Raw genomic sequence first — 19971 nt, 5'->3', positions numbered from 1 at the left:
GACGTGACCAACAAGGAGGTCCTGGGGATCCTGGTGTCCTACAGAGTCAAAGTCAAGCTGGTGGTTTCACGCGGCGGGTACAACACACACACACAGCTGACATCACTTCCTGCTGCCACAGCTCACACACACACACACAGCGGATGGATCCTTTCCATTAGTGTTGATGGGTGCAGGTCCAGCCTAGTCCTTGCTGCTCCTCTCTGTGATGGAGTCCAGGTTTCAGATTGTTCCAGGACACACAGTTTTACAGTGAAGCTCACTGAAGTGTTTGCAGAGCAGTGGACGGTTCAGAAACAGAACATGTGATGATGATTAGAACCGTCTGCTCTGGATTAATGCTGATTGATCAGGTGTGTTGATACAGGCCTCCTGACCGTCTGTGTTTCAGAGATGTGTCGGTGGAGCTGCCCTTCATCCTAATGCATCCTAAACCTGTGGAGCCACCGCTGTCCCGCCCACAGTCAGGTGTGTGTGTGTGTGTGTGTGTGTGAGTGTGTGTGTGTTCATCTTGGGCTCTCCTTAAAGATGAGAGGCGGTTTCCATGGAAACAGTGTGACGTGCTGTCTGTGTGTTACAGCTGTGCCAGAGATGGACCCGCCCATCGACACCAACTTGATAGAGTTTGACACAAAGTAAGTTTCTTGCTTGTGTTTGTTTGTGTGAGTCAGCTCTTGGTTCAGACTCCTCTCTAAATGTGTGACCTCTGACCTCTGGTCCATCAGGTGTAGTGTGGGGTTGGGTTGTGTAGTGTGGGGTTGGGTTGTGTAGTGTGGGGTTGGGTTGTGTAGTGTGGGGTTGGGTTGTGTTGTGGTTCTGTTAGTAGCACAGTAGCGTAGCATTGTGAGTGTGATTGTCCTCTCTGTCTTCCAGCAGCATCTCCCAGGACGACGACTTCGTCTTCGAGGACTTCGCCCGCCTGCGGCTGAAAGGCGTCGTGGACGACAAGGACGAGGACTGCTAGGAGGCCGCCACCTCTTCTTCATCCTCCTGCTTCACCCCCCCCCCCCCCCACGCACACACACTCACTGTTCACGTTGCATTCCCCGGTGGAGGGGACGGATGAGGCCATAGCTGGACAGAGTGTTCTTCCTCTCTCGCTTCATTCATCACGCTGCCGCCATTTTTCCACCATCTTCTCCACCCGTCCTCTCTCTGCTGCAGGACAGACGCTGTCCCTGTTTTTCCCTGTGCGGTCGCGGGCGTTTGAGAAGCAGCTGCGTTTATCGGCCATCTTGTACAAACAGATTATATATTTGACACGTAGAAAGAAACGCTGTGTTCAGTGGTTCTTCACATAAATCCTGGAGCTGCTCTCTGTCATGATGACACACACACACACACACACCAGCATCCGCTCTCCTCCTCCTGTCGGCCATTTTGTGTCTGTCAGCCCTTTAAAGAAGCATTCCAGTGTGGGACGGCTCGTTTCTTCTGTTTGGTCAAAAACCAAGATGGAGTCCACTCAGACAGGAAGTCAGGAGGAGGAGGCGGAGCTTCTGATGTTACTGAGTAAAATATCAGATTTTCGGGAAGGAGTAAAACTAGTTTAACTCCTCCTCCATGCTGCCCTCTGGGGGCTGCTCCTCTCGATTAGACCACTGCTGATCACTGATCAATAAATCTGTCATTGATCAGTCTGAGAGCTTCAGTCTCATCACGCTGGAATGGATTCTTTCACACCGACTGACGTTTGACTGGTTCTTCTGTCTCTGTGTGTGTGTGTGTCTGTCTCTGTGTGTGTGTGTGTGTCTGTGTGTGTGTGTGTGTCTGTGTGTGTGCGTCTGTGTGTGTATGTGTGTCTGTCTGTGTGTGTGTGTGTCTGTGTGCGTCTGTGTGTGTGTCTGTGTCTGTCTGTGTGTGTGTGTGTGTCTGTATGTGTGTGTCTGTCTCTGTCTGTGTGTGTGTCTGTCTGTGTGTGTGTGTGTGTCTGTCTCTGTCTGTGTGTGTGTGTCTGTCTGTGTGTGTGTGTGTCTGTATGTGTGTGTCTGTGTGTGTGTGTGCGTCTGTGTGTGTGTGTGTCTGTGTGTGTGTGTCTCTGTCTGTGTGTGCGTCTGTGTGTGTGTGTGTCTGTATGTGTGTGTCTGTCTGTGTGTGTGTCTGTGTGTGTGTGTGTCTGTCTCTGTCTGTGTGTGTGTGTCTGTCTGTGTGTGTGTGTGTCTGTATGTGTGTGTCTGTGTGTGTGTGTCTGTCTCTGTCTGTGTGTCCCTGTGTGTGTGAGTCTGTGTGTGTGTCTCTCTGTCTCTGTGTGTGTCTCTGTCTCCGTGTATGTGTGTGTCTGTCTCTGTCTGTGTGTGTGTGTGTGTCTGTCTGTGTGTCTAACCCATCTCCTCCTCAAAGGAAACACTGCTGTTGTGTTGCTTTGTGTTCATGCAGCATCGTGCCTTCTCGTGTCAGCGCCGCCAACACTATGAAAATGATCCTTCTGATTTTAGTGCCAGAACATTTGAACCATTCATGTCCTGCTCCTGAAAGGGTTAAGTGTGTTGTTCTGAGCTTGCAGCTGAATGGAGGGCAGCTGTCGGCCCACGCCGCCCTGAGAGCGGGACAAACACACAATTCTCACCATCATCTGGTGTTTTCCCTCACGTTGAGTCACGTGACCTCGGATGGCGCCGTCACATGCTCGGAGCAGAACGGCAGCCGCGGTGTTTCCTCCTCCGTGTTCAGACGTACGAGCACTTTCAGCATCAGACCCACAGAGCTGCAGAGGAGGGCCGTGCTCTTCCTCGGCGTGTTGGCCCTTTTGTTTCTAAATTCCTTTTAATCTTAAAAACTGCCAGACTTGCGTCCCGCCTCGCTCGCCAGTTGATGGAAGAAGAAGCATGTTTTCATTCTCTGACCTGATTTTCCAAACCGTGCTGTGAATCGTGCGAGCTGTGATTCTGTCCTTCTTTTGTCGTGCATCTGTGGGGTAACTTTGCTACGTGTGAAAATAAGTGCCACGCCCCGGCCTGTGCGATGCTTACCATAATGTCTATAAACAGGAAGTGATTTCTGCTGGTCGCTCCACACCAGCAAGGTTCTGATTATTAAGCTTCTGATTATTATTATTATTATGGTGACTATTATTACTGTATCATCATTGCGACCATGATTATTCTCATAATCATTTCAGAGTCTATTGTTTTGCCATGTGTTTTTTATTTTGAGATTTTTATTTTAATTTTCTTTTTATTATTAAAGGTGAAATGAACTGAGCCTGTTTGGTTTGAATGAGATGTGTCGGTGACAGCTGATGCCTGAGGCGGCGGCCTGAGCGTCTGCTGACAGACTGCTGCGTCACAGCAGGCGGCCTCCTCCGATAGAAGAGTCTGGAACATCCAGCTCAGGCCTGTGTTGAAATAAACGTTTTCCCGGAGGCAGGAAAACTGTAGAAAAACCTGGAAGTTCAGACAGGTGGAGATGTGGGAATGAAATCTTTTAACTCTCAGGTGTTTGAAGCAGAGTGTGCAGAGCTGTACCACTCCGAGCCTCCAGGGGGCGCCTGACGTTCTGCTGTCAGTGCGGCACCAATGATGCTAACAGCAGCATGCTAACAGGTTGTTACACATGTTTTTATTGTAAATCTGCAAACAAACAAACGTACTGGCTCCAGCACTCTGTGCCGTCATAACGTGTCGTAGTCGTCGTCTTCTTCGTGCTTCCTCTTCAGCGACTCCCCGCCGGAGCTCTGAGACACCATGTTGGTGGTGATGAGGATGTTCTTGGAGCTAATCAAAGACGGGTTGATGAGGACGTTGGACACAGCCGGCGTGGGCGGCGTTGCTGTGGACAGACGGACAGATGGACAGAGTGAGTGATGGCTCCATGTTTGTGTTCACGTTGGGCTGCGTTAGGCTTACCGGTTTTGGTGGTGGTGGTCTGAGAGGGCGGAGGGATCTGCACAGTGAAGCGCTGCCCCGACAGAGACACCGGGGCGCTGACTTTAGAGGTGACCGACTGCACAGATGGCGTTCCTGTACACAAAGCGCTGGTCAGGACACACACACACACACACACACTGTTCAGGTCCGTCTGTGGGGACTCACCGAGTGTGGGCGTGGTCGGCCTGCTGGAGACCGCACCCACGCTGAGCCGGGGCACAGAAATCCTGCTGGCCGACGAGGACACCTGGAGGGAGAGCAGCAGAGACAGTGAGTGGACAGAGACACAGCGTCAGGGCGAAGGGGGGCGGAGCGTCACCTTCTTCTGGATGGACTTGAGTCTGTAGTTTGGGGCGGTCAGGCAGTAGCGGTCCGGAGGGAGGCGGGGCCCGCTGTATGGTTTGATGAGTGGGAGCGGCGTCTGGTTCTTCTGCCTGGCCACCTCCATCAGGAACTGAAGAGAGAGCAGAGAAACATCACCACCTGACCCGTGACGTCACAGCACAGAGGGGGGCAGGGCTTACGTCTCGTGGAGGCGGCGAGGTAAAGGACTGGTCCATGCGGCACTGGATGGCCAGCTTGATGTCGTCAGCGTCCACGTTTGACTTCTTGGCGTGTGTGGCGTAGATTTTGGCGTCCTCGATGATGGTGGTCACGTATCCTGCAGAGAGAAGTTCATCATCAGCTCAGCCAAACACCCGCCGAGCTGTGGTCATGTGACTGCTGGACACAGGTCGGCTTCCGGTTTGTTGTTTACAGTGCAGCCGGACTTTAAATGCAGCATAAAGAGCATTTAGATTTACAGCCGTGGTGCATTCAGGGTCCGGCGGAGGCTCTGACTTACTGTAGGTGAACTCCAGCATCTGATTGATGACTCGCGGCTCGTACTCGGTGATGCCCATGTCCTTCAGGATCTGGATCATCACCTGCAAACACACTCAGATGATCAGTCTGAACCGATGGTTGATACGTCATCAGTCAATAAGCACTGAACCCCGCTGATGACGTGTTGGACTCGGACAGCAGTCTCTGCTGCGCGCTTTAATTCATATGTTTAGCTAACGGCTAGGCTAACACGCTAGGCGCTAGCTAGTATCGTTGTAAACAGAGAGCTAAATGCTGCGTTAGCTGCCCTGCTAGCGCTAACTTAAAGTCTAGTGATTTAAATCGTAGCTTGCTGTGAAAAGTTTCGGGTATTTTGGCACCTGAGCGTCTTTCGGGATGGTTTTCGGAGCAGACATCTTAATTCCCTCCGCAGGCTCTGCCTCCGCAGCTTATTCTTCTTCTGCGCTTATTTCCTCACAAACACAGCGCAGCCTCTCTTCTTCTTCTTTTATACAGTGTGGCGGAGCGTCAGCGCCACCGTTTGGTCTGAAGGATCACTGCAGCAGATTCCAGCGAAAACATCGATTATTATTATTATTATTATTATTATTATTATTATTATTATTATTATTATTATTATTATTATTATTCGTAATAATAATATTGTTGTTATTGTTATTATTGTTGTTATTGCTAGATAGTACCACGTGATTGATACATGGACCCAGCACAGATGTGAGCTTTAAACACACACCGCCAGCAGGTGGCGCTGCAGGATGGATCATAGAGAGGCTCAGCGGGCAGGGAATCCTGACAGGAAGTGCTCCGACACAAAGACCCTTCAGCTCAGGGAGCGTTGTGAAACAGAGGAGCTGTGATAAGAAGACGTCATAAAAAGACTCTTATCTGTCCAAAGTGGAGCCGCCGCAGGTTCCAGATGACTCATGTTCCCAGAAGACTTTGTTCTGTTCAGGTTCCTCTGTCAGGGTCTGTCAGTCTGATTCTAGACCAGCAGGATGCTGCAGCTTCCCTGTTACCATGACAACAAGCCAGTAGACAGAAAGAAGAAGACACAAGAAAGAAACAAACGGAGAAAAGTCTTCGCTTCAGAGGCACTCTGCAGACTGATGACATCACAGGTCGTCCATCTTTATGCCCGTCAGCCTGGACACATCCTCACATCAGTCACAGAGCAGGAGGAGGAGGCACTGTTACCATGGAAACCGCCATCACTGGTCACGACCCCCCTCCTTCTGGTGTTTACCTGCAGGGTCACATTCTCCCATCGGCACATGAGAACCGTGACACCTCGCCCACCGCAGGCCGCTGCGTGTTCCCACAATGATTAACCTTTACAGCTCTGGGCTCGTAAAGCAGGCGGCGCTCGGCCAGGAAGCAGAGCGCGTCAGCTGATTCCCACCATCATCAATAATGTTTCAGCGACGCTCTGACGGCGCTGCTCGCTCAGAAGTGTCCGTTTGTCCGACGTGTTTCTCAGGCTGCACGTTGGACACGTCTCACTTCATCTAACAGAACATATAATAATACCCATGCTGCATTTGGTCCTGACACCTTTTCATTTAACGCCCTGATGATGGCGGCCGACGCCGTGTGTGTGTGTCTGTGTCTCTGTCTCTGTCCCCCCATCAGGTCTTAGGGGTGTTTAGATTCCCGCTGCCTCACAGGTGCAGTCTGGGTAAACAATGGCGGGAAGCAGCAGTCAGGAAGAGCCGGCATTAGCATGCTTTAGAGGAATTAGCATTTTTAGCTCAGAGGTGTGAGGCCCACCCGCTGGTCTCCGGGTTCTGACCTTTGACCCCTAAACAGACGTGAACGGCCTGCTGCACACAGACACACACACAGACACACACACACACACACAGACACAGACACACAGACACACACAGAGACACACACACACACACAGACACAGACACACAGACACACACAGAGACACACACACACACACACACACAGACACAGACACACACACACAGACACACACACACACACACACACACACAGACACACACACAGACACACACACACACACAGACACAGACACACAGACACACACAGAGACACACACACACACACACAGACACACACACAGACACAGACACACACACACAGACACACACACACACACACACAGACACAGACACACACACACAGACACACACACACAGACACACACAGACACACACAAACACACACACACACAGACACACACACAGACACACACACACAAACACACACACAGACACACACACACACACACACACACAGACAGACCCACACACACACACACAGACACACAGACACAGACACGCATGGATCAGTGTGATCATTGGTTTCATGTGTGTGTATTTTTTGTGATGACACTTGTTGTGTTGTTTTGAATGACGTCCACAGTTCCATATATTTTTCGGGGTTAACCCTTCCCTGCCTTCCTGCAGACGGGTCGGGTGTTCGGGGGAATCCCGGCGTGTCTTCAGTATTATCTGCTGTTTACAGCTGCACTGTTGATCCTGAACAGAGTGGCCAACACGGGGTGTATTAGAGCAGGAAGTGTGCTGTAAATGAAAGTTTATGGTAAATGGTCATAAACAGGCGGCTGTATACGTGTGGACGAGTGGCTGTTTATGGACGGCGGCGGGCAGCGAGAGTTGTTTGCTCACTTTACTTCTTGTGTGAGACGCTGACTGCTGCAAGCTCTTAGACAGCGGCGAGGCCGCAGGACGAACTGACTGACTTCAGACGTGTTCGCTCGTTGGCAGCCATTTTGTTTTGGAGAGACGTGTCCTGAAATGGCCGCCGCTCCTCCCGTCACGCTGTCGGTGAGTGTGTGTTTCCAGGAAGCACCGTCTGGGCTCGAACCGTCGGCTTAATGCCGTCCTGTCTGAAATGATTTCAGGTCACATGAGGTCATCGATGATCGTTTAGTCTGTGTTCGATCGATCGGTGCCGCCTGACGTCCTGCTCCTCCTCGCCGCCGCTGGCTGGCAGCCAGGTGAACATCTGACCTGCTGATAACAGAACAGGATGTTGTTCCTCGTTAAACCACACACACACACATCATATATAGGGCAGCAGAGGTGGTTACAGCCTTCATGGCTTTAGATCGGATCACCTGATGCTTTTTGTCAGGTTGTTGTGTCGGACGCACAAGAACACGTAAAATGTCGTCCTCACTGTGCACACGCTGCCTTCATATGTGATGCCATTTACCGGACACACACTGTAGCTCAGTCCTGGTCAGTGCAGCTGCCGCTCGGCCCGCTGTCCTGTCGGAGGCCGGCTGTCCTCTCGGAGGCCCGCTGTCCTCTCGGAGGCCGGCTGTCCTCTCGGAGGCCGGCTGTCCTCTCGGAGGCCCGCTGTCCTGTCGGAGGCCGGCTGTCCTCTCGGAGGCCCGCTGTCCTCTCGGAGGCCGGCGCCCTGCGGAGCAGCAGCTTTGTGTGTTTGGGTCCCTCTCGCCTATCAGAGCTCATCACGCCTCCTTCACAAACATGTCTGCGTCTCTGTGGTGAAACCTTTTACTGCGCCCCCCCCATAAACTTTATGGTGGCTCTGCTCTCATTACGCTCTGTTTACCCAAAAATGAGCGCGAGCACAGCTGTTGCTACTGACGACGTGTCCGTCATGGACGGGGTGGAGATGTCCCTCCATGCTGCCTCGCTGCAGGCTCACAGGGAGGTGGGCAGAGTGTTTGCTACTCAGTTAGCGTGCTAGCTTCAGTCAAGCCTTTCTACACCAACACCAATGCTAGACTCTTCCTCTCTCTCTGACTGAGGGCAGACCGGCTCACTGCACCATCCGATGGTTCCCAGTGGTATTACGTGATGTTATAGCGTAGCGTTCTTCTTCTCCACATGCAGCGCTTCATGCTAGCAGTGTTCTGACAGGATTTATCAGCAAAGACGCCTCCGAAACTGAACCTACTCACAGCTTCAAGTTCAAGATGGCTCCCAGCCCATCACTGTGACGCACACACGCACACACTGCTGATAGTCTCTATCAGTGTTAAGATAGGACTGTTGTTGGAGGTAAAATGGACTCATAGGGACAAAGGTCCGAGTGTGGACACACGAACACAGCGCGGCAGATAGCAGCATGCTCTGTTTGCCCAGTGTTCCTCTTTACCCTTTGGACACCACACCTCAACTGCCGCATCAGTTAGCAGACACATATATCACACACAGGACACTGAGGGAGGTTCAATACTGGAGAAGGCCTGAGAGTCTGCGCCGCCAGCTAACATACGCTAGCTAGCTTCTGTATGTGTGAAGCTGGAGTGGATAACTACCTCGCTAATTACTTTACAGCTATACTCTAAAGACACTAGCTCTAGTCTGTTACTGTGAGGTCAGCCATCTTTGTTTTGTGTGGAGGCAGACAGAGATCCGCAGCCAGTTTAACAATAAAGTGTTTTTGTTTTTAATAAAAATTACATTTTAAAATATACACATGATGAAGTCTGATCAAACATTTACACACATTTGCTGCCGCGAGCGGGCGGCTCCGAGCGCTGCGAACATGCGGAGGTGATGTGTCCACGCCCAGCTGTCAGCCTGTTCACCTGCACCCGAGTCATCAGAGGTCAGAGGTCAAACCAGAGCAGGAGCGAGGGGGGGGCATGCTTACAACAGGAACCAAAGACCTAATCAAAGCTCAGAGCGTGAAGTGGGAGGAGTCACTGGTGAAGCCGTGCTTCCTCCTTCAGGGCTGAAAAAACATGGCGACTCTTTCTTTGTTTACCTTCTTAGACTTGGAGGTAAACAAAGAAAACGCAACCGGCTGCATCTAAGAGGGCCGGACTAAGAGAGGAGGAGGGAGGAGCGAGCTCAGACTTGTTGGACCGTGCATGTTGCTCAGTTCCTGCAGTGGAAGCGGCCTTTGGGTCGGGCTCCTCCCGTGCAGGAACTGAGACCCCTCCGCCTCCCCCTGGCCTGCTGTCCTCTGTGAGGGTCCAGCTGCTGCCCTGAACCCTCAGGGCTCATGGGTAGTGTAGTATTCTGAGCCTGTGGACAAAACATGATGTTATCCAGGAGAGGAAAGCTCCTCCCACTTTACACCCCCCCAATCATGCAGCGTGGTCACATGGTCAATTCTGGCCACGCCCCCTGATGATTTCAGGTGGAACAGGAGGAGCCTGTGGACAGCATCACATCGCACTGAGAGGGTCCAATCACGGTTTAGCAGAGATCTGATGGGAGGAGCCCAGCTGCCGGCAGTGTCGAGGGGGGGGGGTCCTGACCCCTGACCTCAGCGTCCAATCAAACACGGTCTTTTGTCAGTACTCCTCTTTGATGTTCAGAGACAGAGAGGAAGGTGACACCAGCCCATTGCTGCTGCTCGTCACCATGGCAACACTACCGCCTCCTCCATGGAGGCTGGCGCTGCCTCCTCCTCCAGTGCCGGTGGGCGGGGTGGGTGTGGTCGTGGAGGAGGCCGGCTGCTGGAGCTTCTTCTTGTTGATCTTGCGCTCCTTCGCCCGGCGGTTCTGGAACCAGATTTTCACCTGGAGAAGAGGAGGGGGGGGGGGGGTTAGTGACATCACACAGCGTTCAGGAAGAGGTTCTGCGGTCCTGGTCAGATGCTTACCTGTCTCTCTGACAGACTGAGCGCGGTGGCGAGCTCCGCCTTCCTCCTGATGGTGATGTATTTGCTGTAGTGAAACTCCTTCTCCAGCTCCAGGCGCTGGTGGTCCGTGTACACCACGCGGTACTTGTCTTTGGTCCTCGTCTTTCCATCTGCAGAGGACATGAAGAGAGAGTCACACCTCGGCTCAGCGCTGCCCCCTGCAGGCGACGCAGCAGCACGCGTGTGCACATGTCGCTGCATGATGTCATCACAGAGGGGCGTCAGCGTCTGCACTTTATTACACATTCATACAGCTAGCAGCTACATGTAGCATCAGAATCAGATACACGTTACTGATCCCAGGCGTACGCCAATAAAGCTGTCTGCTCAGGGGGCGGGGCACAGGAGGACGTCATGTGACACATACAGGAAGTAATAATATGGATACATGGCAGAACTGTGACACACACACGCAGAAACACACACAGACGCACACACTGGATGAACACCAGCAGATATCACTCAGCTCATGCAAAGTGAACACAGCAGAGGAGAGTGTGTTTATAACACGTCATATAAAGTGTGTCTGCAGCCGCTTCATTCACAGAACTGTCTGATTTCTGACACACCGGAGAGGTGTGTGTCTGTGTGTGTGTCTGTGTGTGTGTCTGTGTGTGTGTGTGTGTCTGTGTGTGTCTGTGTGTGTCTGTGTGTGTGTGTGTGTCTGTCTGTGTCTGTGTGTGTGTGTCTGTGTGTGTCTGTCTGTGTCTGTGTGTCTGTGTGTGTGTCTGTGTGTCTCTGTGTGTGTCTGTGTGTGTCTCTCTGTGTGTCTCTGTGTGTCTCTGTCTCTGTGTGTCTCTGTGTGTCTGTGTGTCTCTGTGTGTCTCTGTGTGTCTGTGTGTGTCTCTGTGTCTCTGTGTGTGTCTCTGTGTGTGTCTCTGTGTGTGTCTCTGTCTGTGTGTGTGTGTGTGTGTGTCTGTGTGTGTCTCTGTGTGTCTCTGTGTGTGTGTCTCTGTGTGTGTGTCTGTGTGTGTCTCTGTGTGTCTCTCTGTGTGTCTCTGTGTCTGTGTGTGTCTCTCTGTGTGTGTCTCTGTGTGTGTGTCCGTGTGTGTCTCTCTGTGTGTGTCTGTGTGTGTCTCTGTCTCTGTGTGTCTGTGTGTGTGTGTCTGTGTGTGTGTGTGTGTGTCTGTGTGTGTCTGTGTGTGTGTGTCTGGGTGTCTCTGTGTGTCTGTGTGTGTGTCTGTGTGTGTCTCTGTGTGTCTGTGTGTGTCTCTGTGTGTGTCTCTGTGTGTGTGTGTGTCTGTGTGTGTCTCTGTGTGTGTGTCTGTGTGTGTCTCTGTGTGTGTGTCTGTGTGTGTGTCAGTGTGTGTCTCTGTGTGTGTGTCTCTGTGTGTCTCTGTGTGTGTCTGTGTGTGTCTGTGTGTGTGTCTCTGTGTGTCTGTGTGTGTCTGTGTGTGTCTCTGTGTCTGTGTGTGTCTGTGTGTCTCTGTGTGTGTCTGTGTGTGTCTCTGTGTCTGTGTGTGTCTGTGTGTCTCTGTGTGTGTCTGTGTGTGTCTCTGTGTGTGTCTGTGTGTGTGTGTCTGTGTGTCTGTGTGTGTCTGTGTGTGTCTTCCAGCTGCTCTGTCTGAGTGGCTGCCTCTCTCTTCAGGCTCATTAACATCTTCAGCTCTTCTGTAACATTAACCCTGAACAAACTGTTCAATAAGTGCCCCCCCCCCCCCTCTAATTAGAACTCAAACACCGGTCCGGCCCGTCCAGCTGCTGCTGCTGCTGCTGCAGCTGCTGCTGCTGCTGCATTTGTTCCAAAGTGAAAGCAGCAGTGTGCCGAGGAGCCGGTGGATCAGGCTGCTCCCTGCACAGACTCCCACAGCTCAGCTGCTTCATAGGAAACTCAGGGCCACACACACCTCTGACCTTTGACCTCAGATACCTGACTGACCCCGGCTAACACTGAGGCGTGATGTTTAACCCTTCCCGACTGTCGTCTGCACACAGAGCAGCAGCGGCCCGGCCCTGAGCCCTGTGGAGCACCGCCCCCGACTGCACCGTCACTCCCGTCCGACCCCCGTCCGACCCCCGACCGGAGCCTGTCCACAGGGGGCAGCACATGGGGACAGACCCCGGGTCAGGGGACATAAAGCTGACAGCTAATTCCACGGCATGGTTAGCACGCCCTGGCTAACTGCTGCGTATCCTTCTGTTACAGGAGGAGGCGCTGCTGACACCTGACCTACATGGAGGCCTCCTGAGCCTGCTGGTCAGTGGAGGAACTGCAGCCTGCTGCGGTCAGTGTGCTGAGAAGCATGACCAGTTTATGAGGAAACAGCTCGTGTCCCAGCGGCGGGGACGTGTCCATGACCCAGAGACAGAACGTCTCAACCAGACCCACGCCACGCCGAAATGAACAAAGCCAGCATGGCGGCTGTGTGCCCATCCTGCCACAGCGGCCTGCTCATCATGCTCCATCATGTTTAACATCTGGATGTGTAGATGAACTTGGTCCTCTGCGGCAGACCGGGCCGGGCTTCCTGGACCGGGCCGGGCTGTGCTGAAGGTTTCCAGGCCCTGTGACCTCAGTCAGCTGTTATCTGCAGCTCCTCACACTTCAAAGCGGACTGTCTTGTTGTCTCCTCCCCGGGACAAGCGGAGGACAAAGGACATTAACATCATAACGGCTTCACCCGCCCCACGGCGGCGACAGGCCGCGGGACCCGGCGGAGCACGAGCGGAGCCCCGGCCTGTTCTCACGGTGAGACCTGATCGATGAGTATCGATCTATCTATGTAATAACAACAATAATAATAACAACAATAATATTATTATTATTGTTATTATTATTGTTATTATTGTTATCAGACGCGTGTGTTTAGACCTCTGATTGATCAGATCATATTGATCAGATCATATTAAATGTTTCTGCTTTGATCGGCGGCAGCATTATTACATTAAGATCGATCCAGAGAACAGTAAACATGATCAATACGTCCTGTTATTGGATCATTTGTGCAACAGGTGTGTGTGTGTGTGTGTGTGTCTTACTCGGGTTGCTGGGCGGTGCGGCGCTTCGTATCCAGTCGTAGGGGTTTCTCCTCCGCGGGGACCCGGGGGACAGCTGCCCGGCCGACGCGTTCAGGGAGGCGGCCATCAGCGCAGGCGGCTGTCCCGGGAACTCCGGGGGGCTGAAGCCCAGGGTCGGGCCGCTGGAAGCCGCGGGGGACCCGCCGGCCGCCGCAGCCGCCGCCGCCGCCGCGTAGTGGTGGGACGACCAGTCCTCCCGGGTGGGCGGAGGCGGAGGAGGCGGGTAGGCCGGGCTCCAGCCGCCTGCGCCGGGCCCGGCTTGATGCTGTGCCGTGTGCGGGTCGTTGCCGAGGCCGTGGTGGTGGTGGTGGTGGTAACCGGCGAAGTCCGGGTACTGGGGCGGGGCGGGGACGGGGAAGTTCTGCGGGCTGAGGCTGAGGCCCGGGTGCCGGGTCACCGTGTTCTGGTGCGGGTACATGGCGGGGTCCTTGTCCAGCTGCAGGTAGCTCACGTACATCTTTCCGGGTGAGGGGGCTCCCTCTGCGCGGTGCGGATCCAGCCTGCCTCTCACCTGTCTGCAGGTAGGCAGCTTCACTGACAGCCTCTCGCTCCACCTGCTGCCTCCTCCTCCATCAGCTGCCCGTTAAAAACCGCCGCGGTCACATGGCCGCTTTTATGACTCTTATCTCCCCCACACACCTCCCCCTCCCTCACCCCTTGGCCTTCCTCTCTCGCCGCTCTTCCTCCTTCGGGTTATGTTAAAGTTCTTTTAAAGTTCTGAATGAGGCCCAGACAAACAGCCGGCCTCCTCTCCGACGCGGCCCTCCTCCCCCGGCCTCCCCCCGTCTCCCTCGGCCTCCCCCGGCCTCCCCCCGTCTCCCTCCGTCTCTCCCGGCCTCCCCCGGCTGCAGGCTCCTCTCTATCGGATCCATTTGCATGACAGTCCGCTGCTGCACTTCAAAGAGCCGGAGCTCATCAGGCGGACTCACATCCGCTGTGAACATGTTGTGTCCCTGTTAACCGTGTGTTTACAGTTCCACAACAACAACAACAACAATATAGATCATAATAATATTGATAATAATGGCGCCTGAAACCTGCTGTATTATTGATCCTTTCATTCTCCTGTTCTAACGGCCTCTGTTGGTGTGACAGCACTAAATCATTGATGATGATTTTAAAGTCTTTGTCATGAGAGCTACATTTTATTTTGGACCGAAAACATTTTTATTATGAAGTAAAACAAAAAGAAACTCTGCTATAAATCAAAACCAGACTTTAACATGAAACATGTCTGTACTCCATAAATATAAATATAAATAAATATAAACATAGATATAAATAAATATAAATATAAACATAAATAAATATAAATAAATATAAACATATAACAAACAACATAAATATAATTATAAATATAAATAAATATAAACATAGAATATAAACATAGATATAAATTAATAAATATAAATACAAACATAAATAAACATAAATAAATATAAACATATAACAAACAACATAAATATAAATATAAATTAAATAAATATAAACATAATATATATATATATATATATATGTGTGTGTGTGTACAAACATAGATATAAATATAAATTAAATAAATATAAACATAATATATATATATATGTATATATAAACATAGATATAAATAAAAATTAAATAAATGTAAATATAAATGTAAATATAAATATCATCATTTCCTGTGACTGAAAACTTTAAATCTGTGATTCATCAGGAGCTGAATTAAAACTATAAAATACATATTACCTATAGTTCTGTAAAAGTACACTGAGTACAATCATAGAATTTAAACACACACACACACAGGGAGGTTTCACGTTGGTGTTTTAATTATCTGAACATATTATAAATGTGTTCTAATATTTTCTTTCTTTTATTGTTTGTAGTTTATTCTGTTGAGGGACTCAGTGCTTCCATCAGCAGCATGGATTTTTATTTCAGTCACAATACGAATCATTATCGCTCAGTTCCAGAATAAAGCAGAGATTCACCAGAGGAATCCATGAGTGTTAGCATGCTAACTGTAGCCTGCTGGAGCGGCAGAACAGAACAGAACAGAACAGAGCAGAGCAGAGCAGAACAGAGCAGAACAGAACAGAACAGAGCAGAACAGAACAGAACAGAGCAGAGCAGAACAGAACAGAACAGAGCAGAGCAGAACAGAACAGAGCAGAACAGAGCAGAGCAGAGCAGAGCAGAACAGAACAGAACAGAGCAGAGCAGAACAGAACAGAACAGAGCAGAGCAGAACAGAACAGAACAGAACAGAGCAGAGCAGAGCAGAGCAGAACAGAACAGAACAGAACAGAGCAGAGCAGAGCAGAGCAGAACAGAACAGAACAGAACAGAACAGAGCAGAGCAGAGCAGAGCAGAACAGAGCAGAGCAGAGCAGAGCAGAGCAGAACAGAACAGAACAGAACAGAGCAGAGCAGAACAGAACAGAACAGAACAGAACAGAGCAGAGCAGAGCAGAGCAGAGCAGAGCAGAACAGAGCAGAACAGAACAGAACAGAACAGAACAGAACAGAACAGAAATACTTTATTTATCCCAAGCGGGGAAATATCACTATTGCAGCAGCAGCATCCAGGCACTCAGCACAGTTAATATCTATAGAAATGAAACAGTATATTTACAGCATAATAAAATAGGTGCAGGGTGGAATGAAGATAAAACCAAACACACACGTATGTTCGTGGTCTTGAGGAGCTCCACATCTGTTTAGACAGCACAGATCTGAAGGAGCCTTCTTGAAGATGGTTTTCATGCACAGCAGTAAACTCATACACAGCGCCACCTGAGAGGGATTCAAACCGGAGACCCTCCGCTGGAGAGGAATTATCAGAGTCTTTATGGATTTATGGGAGATTTATTGTTTTACACTGATGAGTATTTAGTTTAGTCCACTGCAGTAAAATCACATAAAAGCTCCAATAATACTCACACACACACACACACACACACACACACACACACACACACACACACACAGCATGCTGCCTAACAGAGGCGCGCTCCATTCATTGATTCAAGTCCAAATGAAGAAGACGTCTGATGACTCCTCTTCATCATTCTGCTGTGATGTCACCTCTGTCCTGTCACAGCTGTTCAGTGATGTGACTTCCTGTTTGTATTTATATTGTAAACATACCAACAAGACCGAGAGGGTTGAAGCTGAGCCCGGAGAGGGACGACTGAGAGATAAACAGAGGTATTATCATTAATATACATCATGAACCATCGCATTATTATTTATAATATTATAATATTATTTATATATATTATTTATTATATAATGATAAGTATTGTTGCTCAGTGACAATTATGATGACTAAATGTTCATATTTGATTTGTTTTTTTTTTTTTTCTGGAATGCTGCGACATGAAGAGGCTGCATCACTGCAGGTGGTTCAACACAGCTCCACAGGTACGAGGTCAGACAGGCGACACAGAGGAAGACATTCCACGCCTGATATTATTATACTGAATATATATTATATATATATATATATAAAATATTTCTGTTATTTTTTACATTTATTTTAAATGTACATTTAATTTTACATTTATTTACATTTAAAAAAATAACATAGAAATATTTGTTTTTTAATTAAAATAAAATAATTTGTCAGTAAAAAGACATGATGAGAAGATGAAATAATGAGTGGAATCAAAGCAGAGCCTGTGGAGAGTGTTGATCTCTGGAGCCATGAAGAAGGTCAGAGTGAGAGGTGTGTGATGGTGGGAGCTCTGGTTAATGATCGTCGGCTGACAGCAGATCCACATTATCAGCTAATCGCTCTGTTTTCCTCTGTTTGACCAGACCAAAGTCTCACCGAGCTGCAGGTGAGCCACAGCCGGGCCCACGGCCGGGCCCACGGCCGGGCCCACGGCCGGGCCCACGGCCGGGCCCACGGCCGGGCCCACGGGCAGGACCTCCGAGTGTCCCCGGAGAAGACGTGAGCTCCCACCTCAAACATCTGAGACACAAACACACTGACCTGAAAACAAGTTACACTCACACACAGAAAAGGACAGAGGCAGAGTGTGTGTGTCTGTGTGTGTGTGTCTGTGTGTGTGTGTGTGTGTCCCTTGCTCTTGGTTCCCTCTGTCACCTGTCTTCAGGTGAACCATTAACCCACTAACAGCCATAAACTGCACTTTATGGAAAGTCCGATGATGGCGGCGGCTCGTAAACACCGCAGCCTTTACGACCCGGCAGCCTGTCACCGCTCACCTTGACACAGTTTGTATGTGAGAAACACCGCGGCCAGGTCTGAATAATCCAGAACCCTGAATAATCCAGACACCTCTGACAGCCTGCAGAGGAAGAGGAGGCTGCAGAGGAAGAGGAGCCCTCAGAGGAGGCTGGAGAGGAAGAGGAGGCTGCAGAGGAAGAGGAGCCCTCAGAGGAAGAGGAGGTTGCAGAGGAGGCTGCAGAGGAAGAGGAAGCTTCAGAGGAGGCTGGAGAGGAAGAGGAGGCTGGAGAGGAAGAGGAGGCTGCAGAGGAAGAGGAGCCCTCAGAGGAGGCTGGAGAGGAAGAGGAGGCTGCAGAGGAAGAGGAGCCCTCAGAGGAGGCTGCAGAGGAAGAGGAGGCTGCAGAGGAAGAGGAGCCCTCAGAGGAGGCTGGAGAGGAAGAGGAGGCTGCAGAGGAAGAGGAGCCCTCAGAGGAGGCTGGAGAGGAAGAGGAGGCTGCAGAGGAAGAGGAGCCCTCAGAGGAGGCTGCAGAGGAAGAGGAGCCCTCAGAGGAGGCTGGAGAGGAAGAGGAAGAGGAGGCTGCAGAGGAAGAGGAGCCCTCAGAGGAAGAGGAGGTTGCAGAGGAAGAGGAGCCCTCAGAGGAAGAGGAGGTTGCAGAGGAGGCTGCAGAGGAAGAGGCTGGAGAGGAAGAGGAGGCTGCAGAGGAAGAGGAAGCTTCAGAGGAGGCTGGAGAGGAAGAGGAGGCTGCAGAGGAAGAGGAAGCTTCAGAGGAGGCTGGAGAGGAAGAGGAGGCTGCAGAGGAAGAGGAGGCTACAGAGGAAGAGGAGCCTTCAGAGGAAGAGGAGGCTGCAGAGGAAGAGGAGGCTTCAGAGGAAGAGAAGGCTGCAGAGGAGCCTTCAGAGGAAGAGGAGGCTGCAGAGGAAGAGGAGGTTTCAGAGGAAGAGAAGGCTGCAGAGGAAGAGGAGCCTTCAGAGGAAGAGGAGGCTGCAGAGGAAGAGGAGCCTTCAGAGGAAGAGGAGGCTGCAGAGGAAGAGGAGGCTTCAGAGGAGGCTGCAGAGGAAGAGGAGGCTGCAGAGGAGGCTGCAGAGGAAGAGGAGGCTGCAGAGGAAGAGGAGGCTGCAGAGGAAGAGGAGCCCTCAGAGGAAGAGGAGCCTTCAGAGGAGGCTGCAGAGGAAGAGGAGCCTTCAGAGGAAGAGGAGCCCTCAGTGGAAGAGGAGCCTTCAGAGGAGGCTGCAGAGGAAGAGGAGCCTGCAGAGGAAGAGGAGGCTGCAGAGGAAGAGGAGCCCTCAGAGGAAGAGGAGCCTTCAGAGGAAGAGGAGCCTTCAGAGGAAGAGGAGGTTGCAGAGGAGGCTGCAGAGGAAGAGGAGGCTGGAGAGGAAGAGGAGGCTGCAGAGGAAGAGGAGGCTGCAGAGGAAGAGGAGGCTGCAGAGGAAGAGGAGGCTTCATTCTTTGTTGGACTTGTCCTTCAGTATCAGAACAGAACATTTCTAGTTCTGCTGTCTCTCTGATCTGGTTCTATGTGTGACTGCTGCCCTCCTGTGGTGGCAGCCAGCAGTACACTCCACCCCACAGTGTAGCTGTACATGTCTGAGCTGCACCTGTTGGCTTCCAGTTCACAGTCAGGACATTGATCAGATGTATCAATGATACGTCACATTCATATTGAGATCACACAGGACAGAGAGGACCGGAGGACCAGAGGACCGGAGGACGCCCCCCTCAGGAACAGACAGACTGCTGGTTGGAGCCGCTGTCGTCAGAGTTCAGAGTTTGTTGTTTCCTACTTTGTCAAGACGAATATTTACTGTGGAAATCTGCATGAACAGCATGAAGCCTGAAGATCCGAGTCACAGCGGGGCTGAAGCTGGCTCAGCTTGTCCTCTGTGTGGACGCGGTGGGCCGGACTGTCCATGACTGACAGCAGTCTGTCCCTCCTCCTGGTCTTCTCCCCATAGCCAGCTGACATCATCAGAGCTTCAGCAGATCATTGGAAGAACATCACTCTGACACAAAGGAATTCGTGACTCGACTGTCTCCACCCAACAGGTGCAGCAGGATGCTGGAGATCTTTGACCGGTCTGTTGTGGCAGAGAGCCCACCGGACTCATCCAGAGAGGACGGCCGCACCACCACGAGGTTCGGATCTTTGAGCATCCAGCTCCACCCTCTCAAAGTTGGCCCCAGCCTGCTCACCGCTGCACCTTCATCAGGGTGGATGTCATCCACAGCTGATCTTTGTGTTGACTTTGATAAACCTGCTCTGACTCCAACCCTCATGCTCCTGATATGCTGCTAACATTTTCGTTGCTGCAGGTCCAGGAAGACAGCCCGATAAAGGAGAGGTTCTGCAGGTTCTGACCACAGACCCGGTCTCTGCTCTCATCCTTTCTGCCTGATGTTTGACCACTTTTGTCGCTGCTGTCAGCCCTAGAGGCGGCAGGAGG

General features: G+C 51.2%; 4 protein-coding genes across 5 annotated transcripts in view; 2 read left to right on the top strand and 2 right to left on the bottom strand.

Moving 5' to 3' along the window:
• Positions 1 to 1521, top strand: part of LOC114445898 (arrestin red cell) — a 12780-nt gene extending 11259 nt beyond the window's left edge. The window contains exons 13-16 of one of the 2 annotated variants that reach the window (XM_028421211.1): positions 1 to 77; positions 392 to 468; positions 581 to 635; positions 877 to 1521. The exon at positions 1 to 77 is cut by the window's left edge and continues 7 nt beyond it. In XM_028421211.1, coding sequence (XP_028277012.1) covers positions 1 to 77; positions 392 to 468; positions 581 to 635; positions 877 to 964 — 297 coding nt within the window. In that variant the 3' untranslated portion in view covers positions 965 to 1521. Of the gene's footprint in view, positions 78 to 391; positions 469 to 580; positions 636 to 873 lie in introns of both variants that reach the window. The other variant, XM_028421209.1, reaches the window with a different exon arrangement.
• Positions 1522 to 3539: 2018 nt separating this feature from the next.
• On the bottom strand, positions 3540 to 5199 carry taf9 (TAF9 RNA polymerase II, TATA box binding protein (TBP)-associated factor). Its single transcript, XM_028421372.1, has 7 exons — positions 5072 to 5199; positions 4711 to 4792; positions 4391 to 4527; positions 4186 to 4320; positions 4032 to 4113; positions 3846 to 3959; positions 3540 to 3768 (listed from the first exon to the last, which is right to left on the bottom strand). Exons 1-7 carry the CDS (start codon positions 5105 to 5107, stop codon positions 3611 to 3613), a joined length of 744 nt encoding a protein of 247 aa, XP_028277173.1. The 5' UTR covers positions 5108 to 5199; the 3' UTR covers positions 3540 to 3610.
• A 4002-nt stretch (positions 5200 to 9201) lies between these two features.
• On the bottom strand, positions 9202 to 13896 carry cdx1b (caudal type homeobox 1 b). Its single transcript, XM_028421829.1, has 3 exons — positions 13314 to 13896; positions 10296 to 10444; positions 9202 to 10212 (listed from the first exon to the last, which is right to left on the bottom strand). Exons 1-3 carry the CDS (start codon positions 13807 to 13809, stop codon positions 9985 to 9987), a joined length of 873 nt encoding a protein of 290 aa, XP_028277630.1. The 5' UTR covers positions 13810 to 13896; the 3' UTR covers positions 9202 to 9984.
• A 4236-nt stretch (positions 13897 to 18132) lies between these two features.
• Positions 18133 to 18840, top strand: LOC114445635 (axoneme-associated protein mst101(1)-like; the record flags this gene model as incomplete). The annotated part of the gene is made up of 2 exons (XM_028420702.1): positions 18133 to 18624; positions 18754 to 18840. Coding segments are annotated over 2 exons (579 nt in total), but the record flags the coding sequence as incomplete, so codon positions are not given.
• Between the last annotated feature and the right edge of the window lie 1131 nt (positions 18841 to 19971).

This window comes from Parambassis ranga, chromosome 14, assembly GCF_900634625.1.
Source record: "Parambassis ranga chromosome 14, fParRan2.1, whole genome shotgun sequence".
Taxonomy (NCBI): domain Eukaryota; kingdom Metazoa; phylum Chordata; class Actinopteri; family Ambassidae; genus Parambassis; species Parambassis ranga.
Note: the sequence above shows the minus strand (reverse complement) of the source record. Positions and strands in the feature narration are given on the sequence as shown.

Coding starts and splice junctions, on each gene's coding strand:
- taf9 (XM_028421372.1), bottom strand. CDS start 5,107: ATGTCTGCTCCGAAAACCATCCCGAAAGACGCTCAG. Junction 4,528..4,710: donor GATGCTGGAGTTCACCTACA/GTAAGTCAGAGC, acceptor TTCTCTCTGCAG/GATACGTGACCACCATCATC. Junction 4,321..4,390: donor CCTCGCCGCCTCCACGAGAC/GTAAGCCCTGCC, acceptor CTCTCTCTTCAG/TTCCTGATGGAGGTGGCCAG.
- cdx1b (XM_028421829.1), bottom strand. CDS start 13,809: ATGTACGTGAGCTACCTGCAGCTGGACAAGGACCCCGCCATGTACCCG. Junction 10,445..13,313: donor CGCACCGCCCAGCAACCCGA/GTAAGACACACA, acceptor TGTCCTCTGCAG/ATGGAAAGACGAGGACCAAA. Junction 10,213..10,295: donor TCAGTCTGTCAGAGAGACAG/GTAAGCATCTGA, acceptor CCTCTTCTCCAG/GTGAAAATCTGGTTCCAGAA.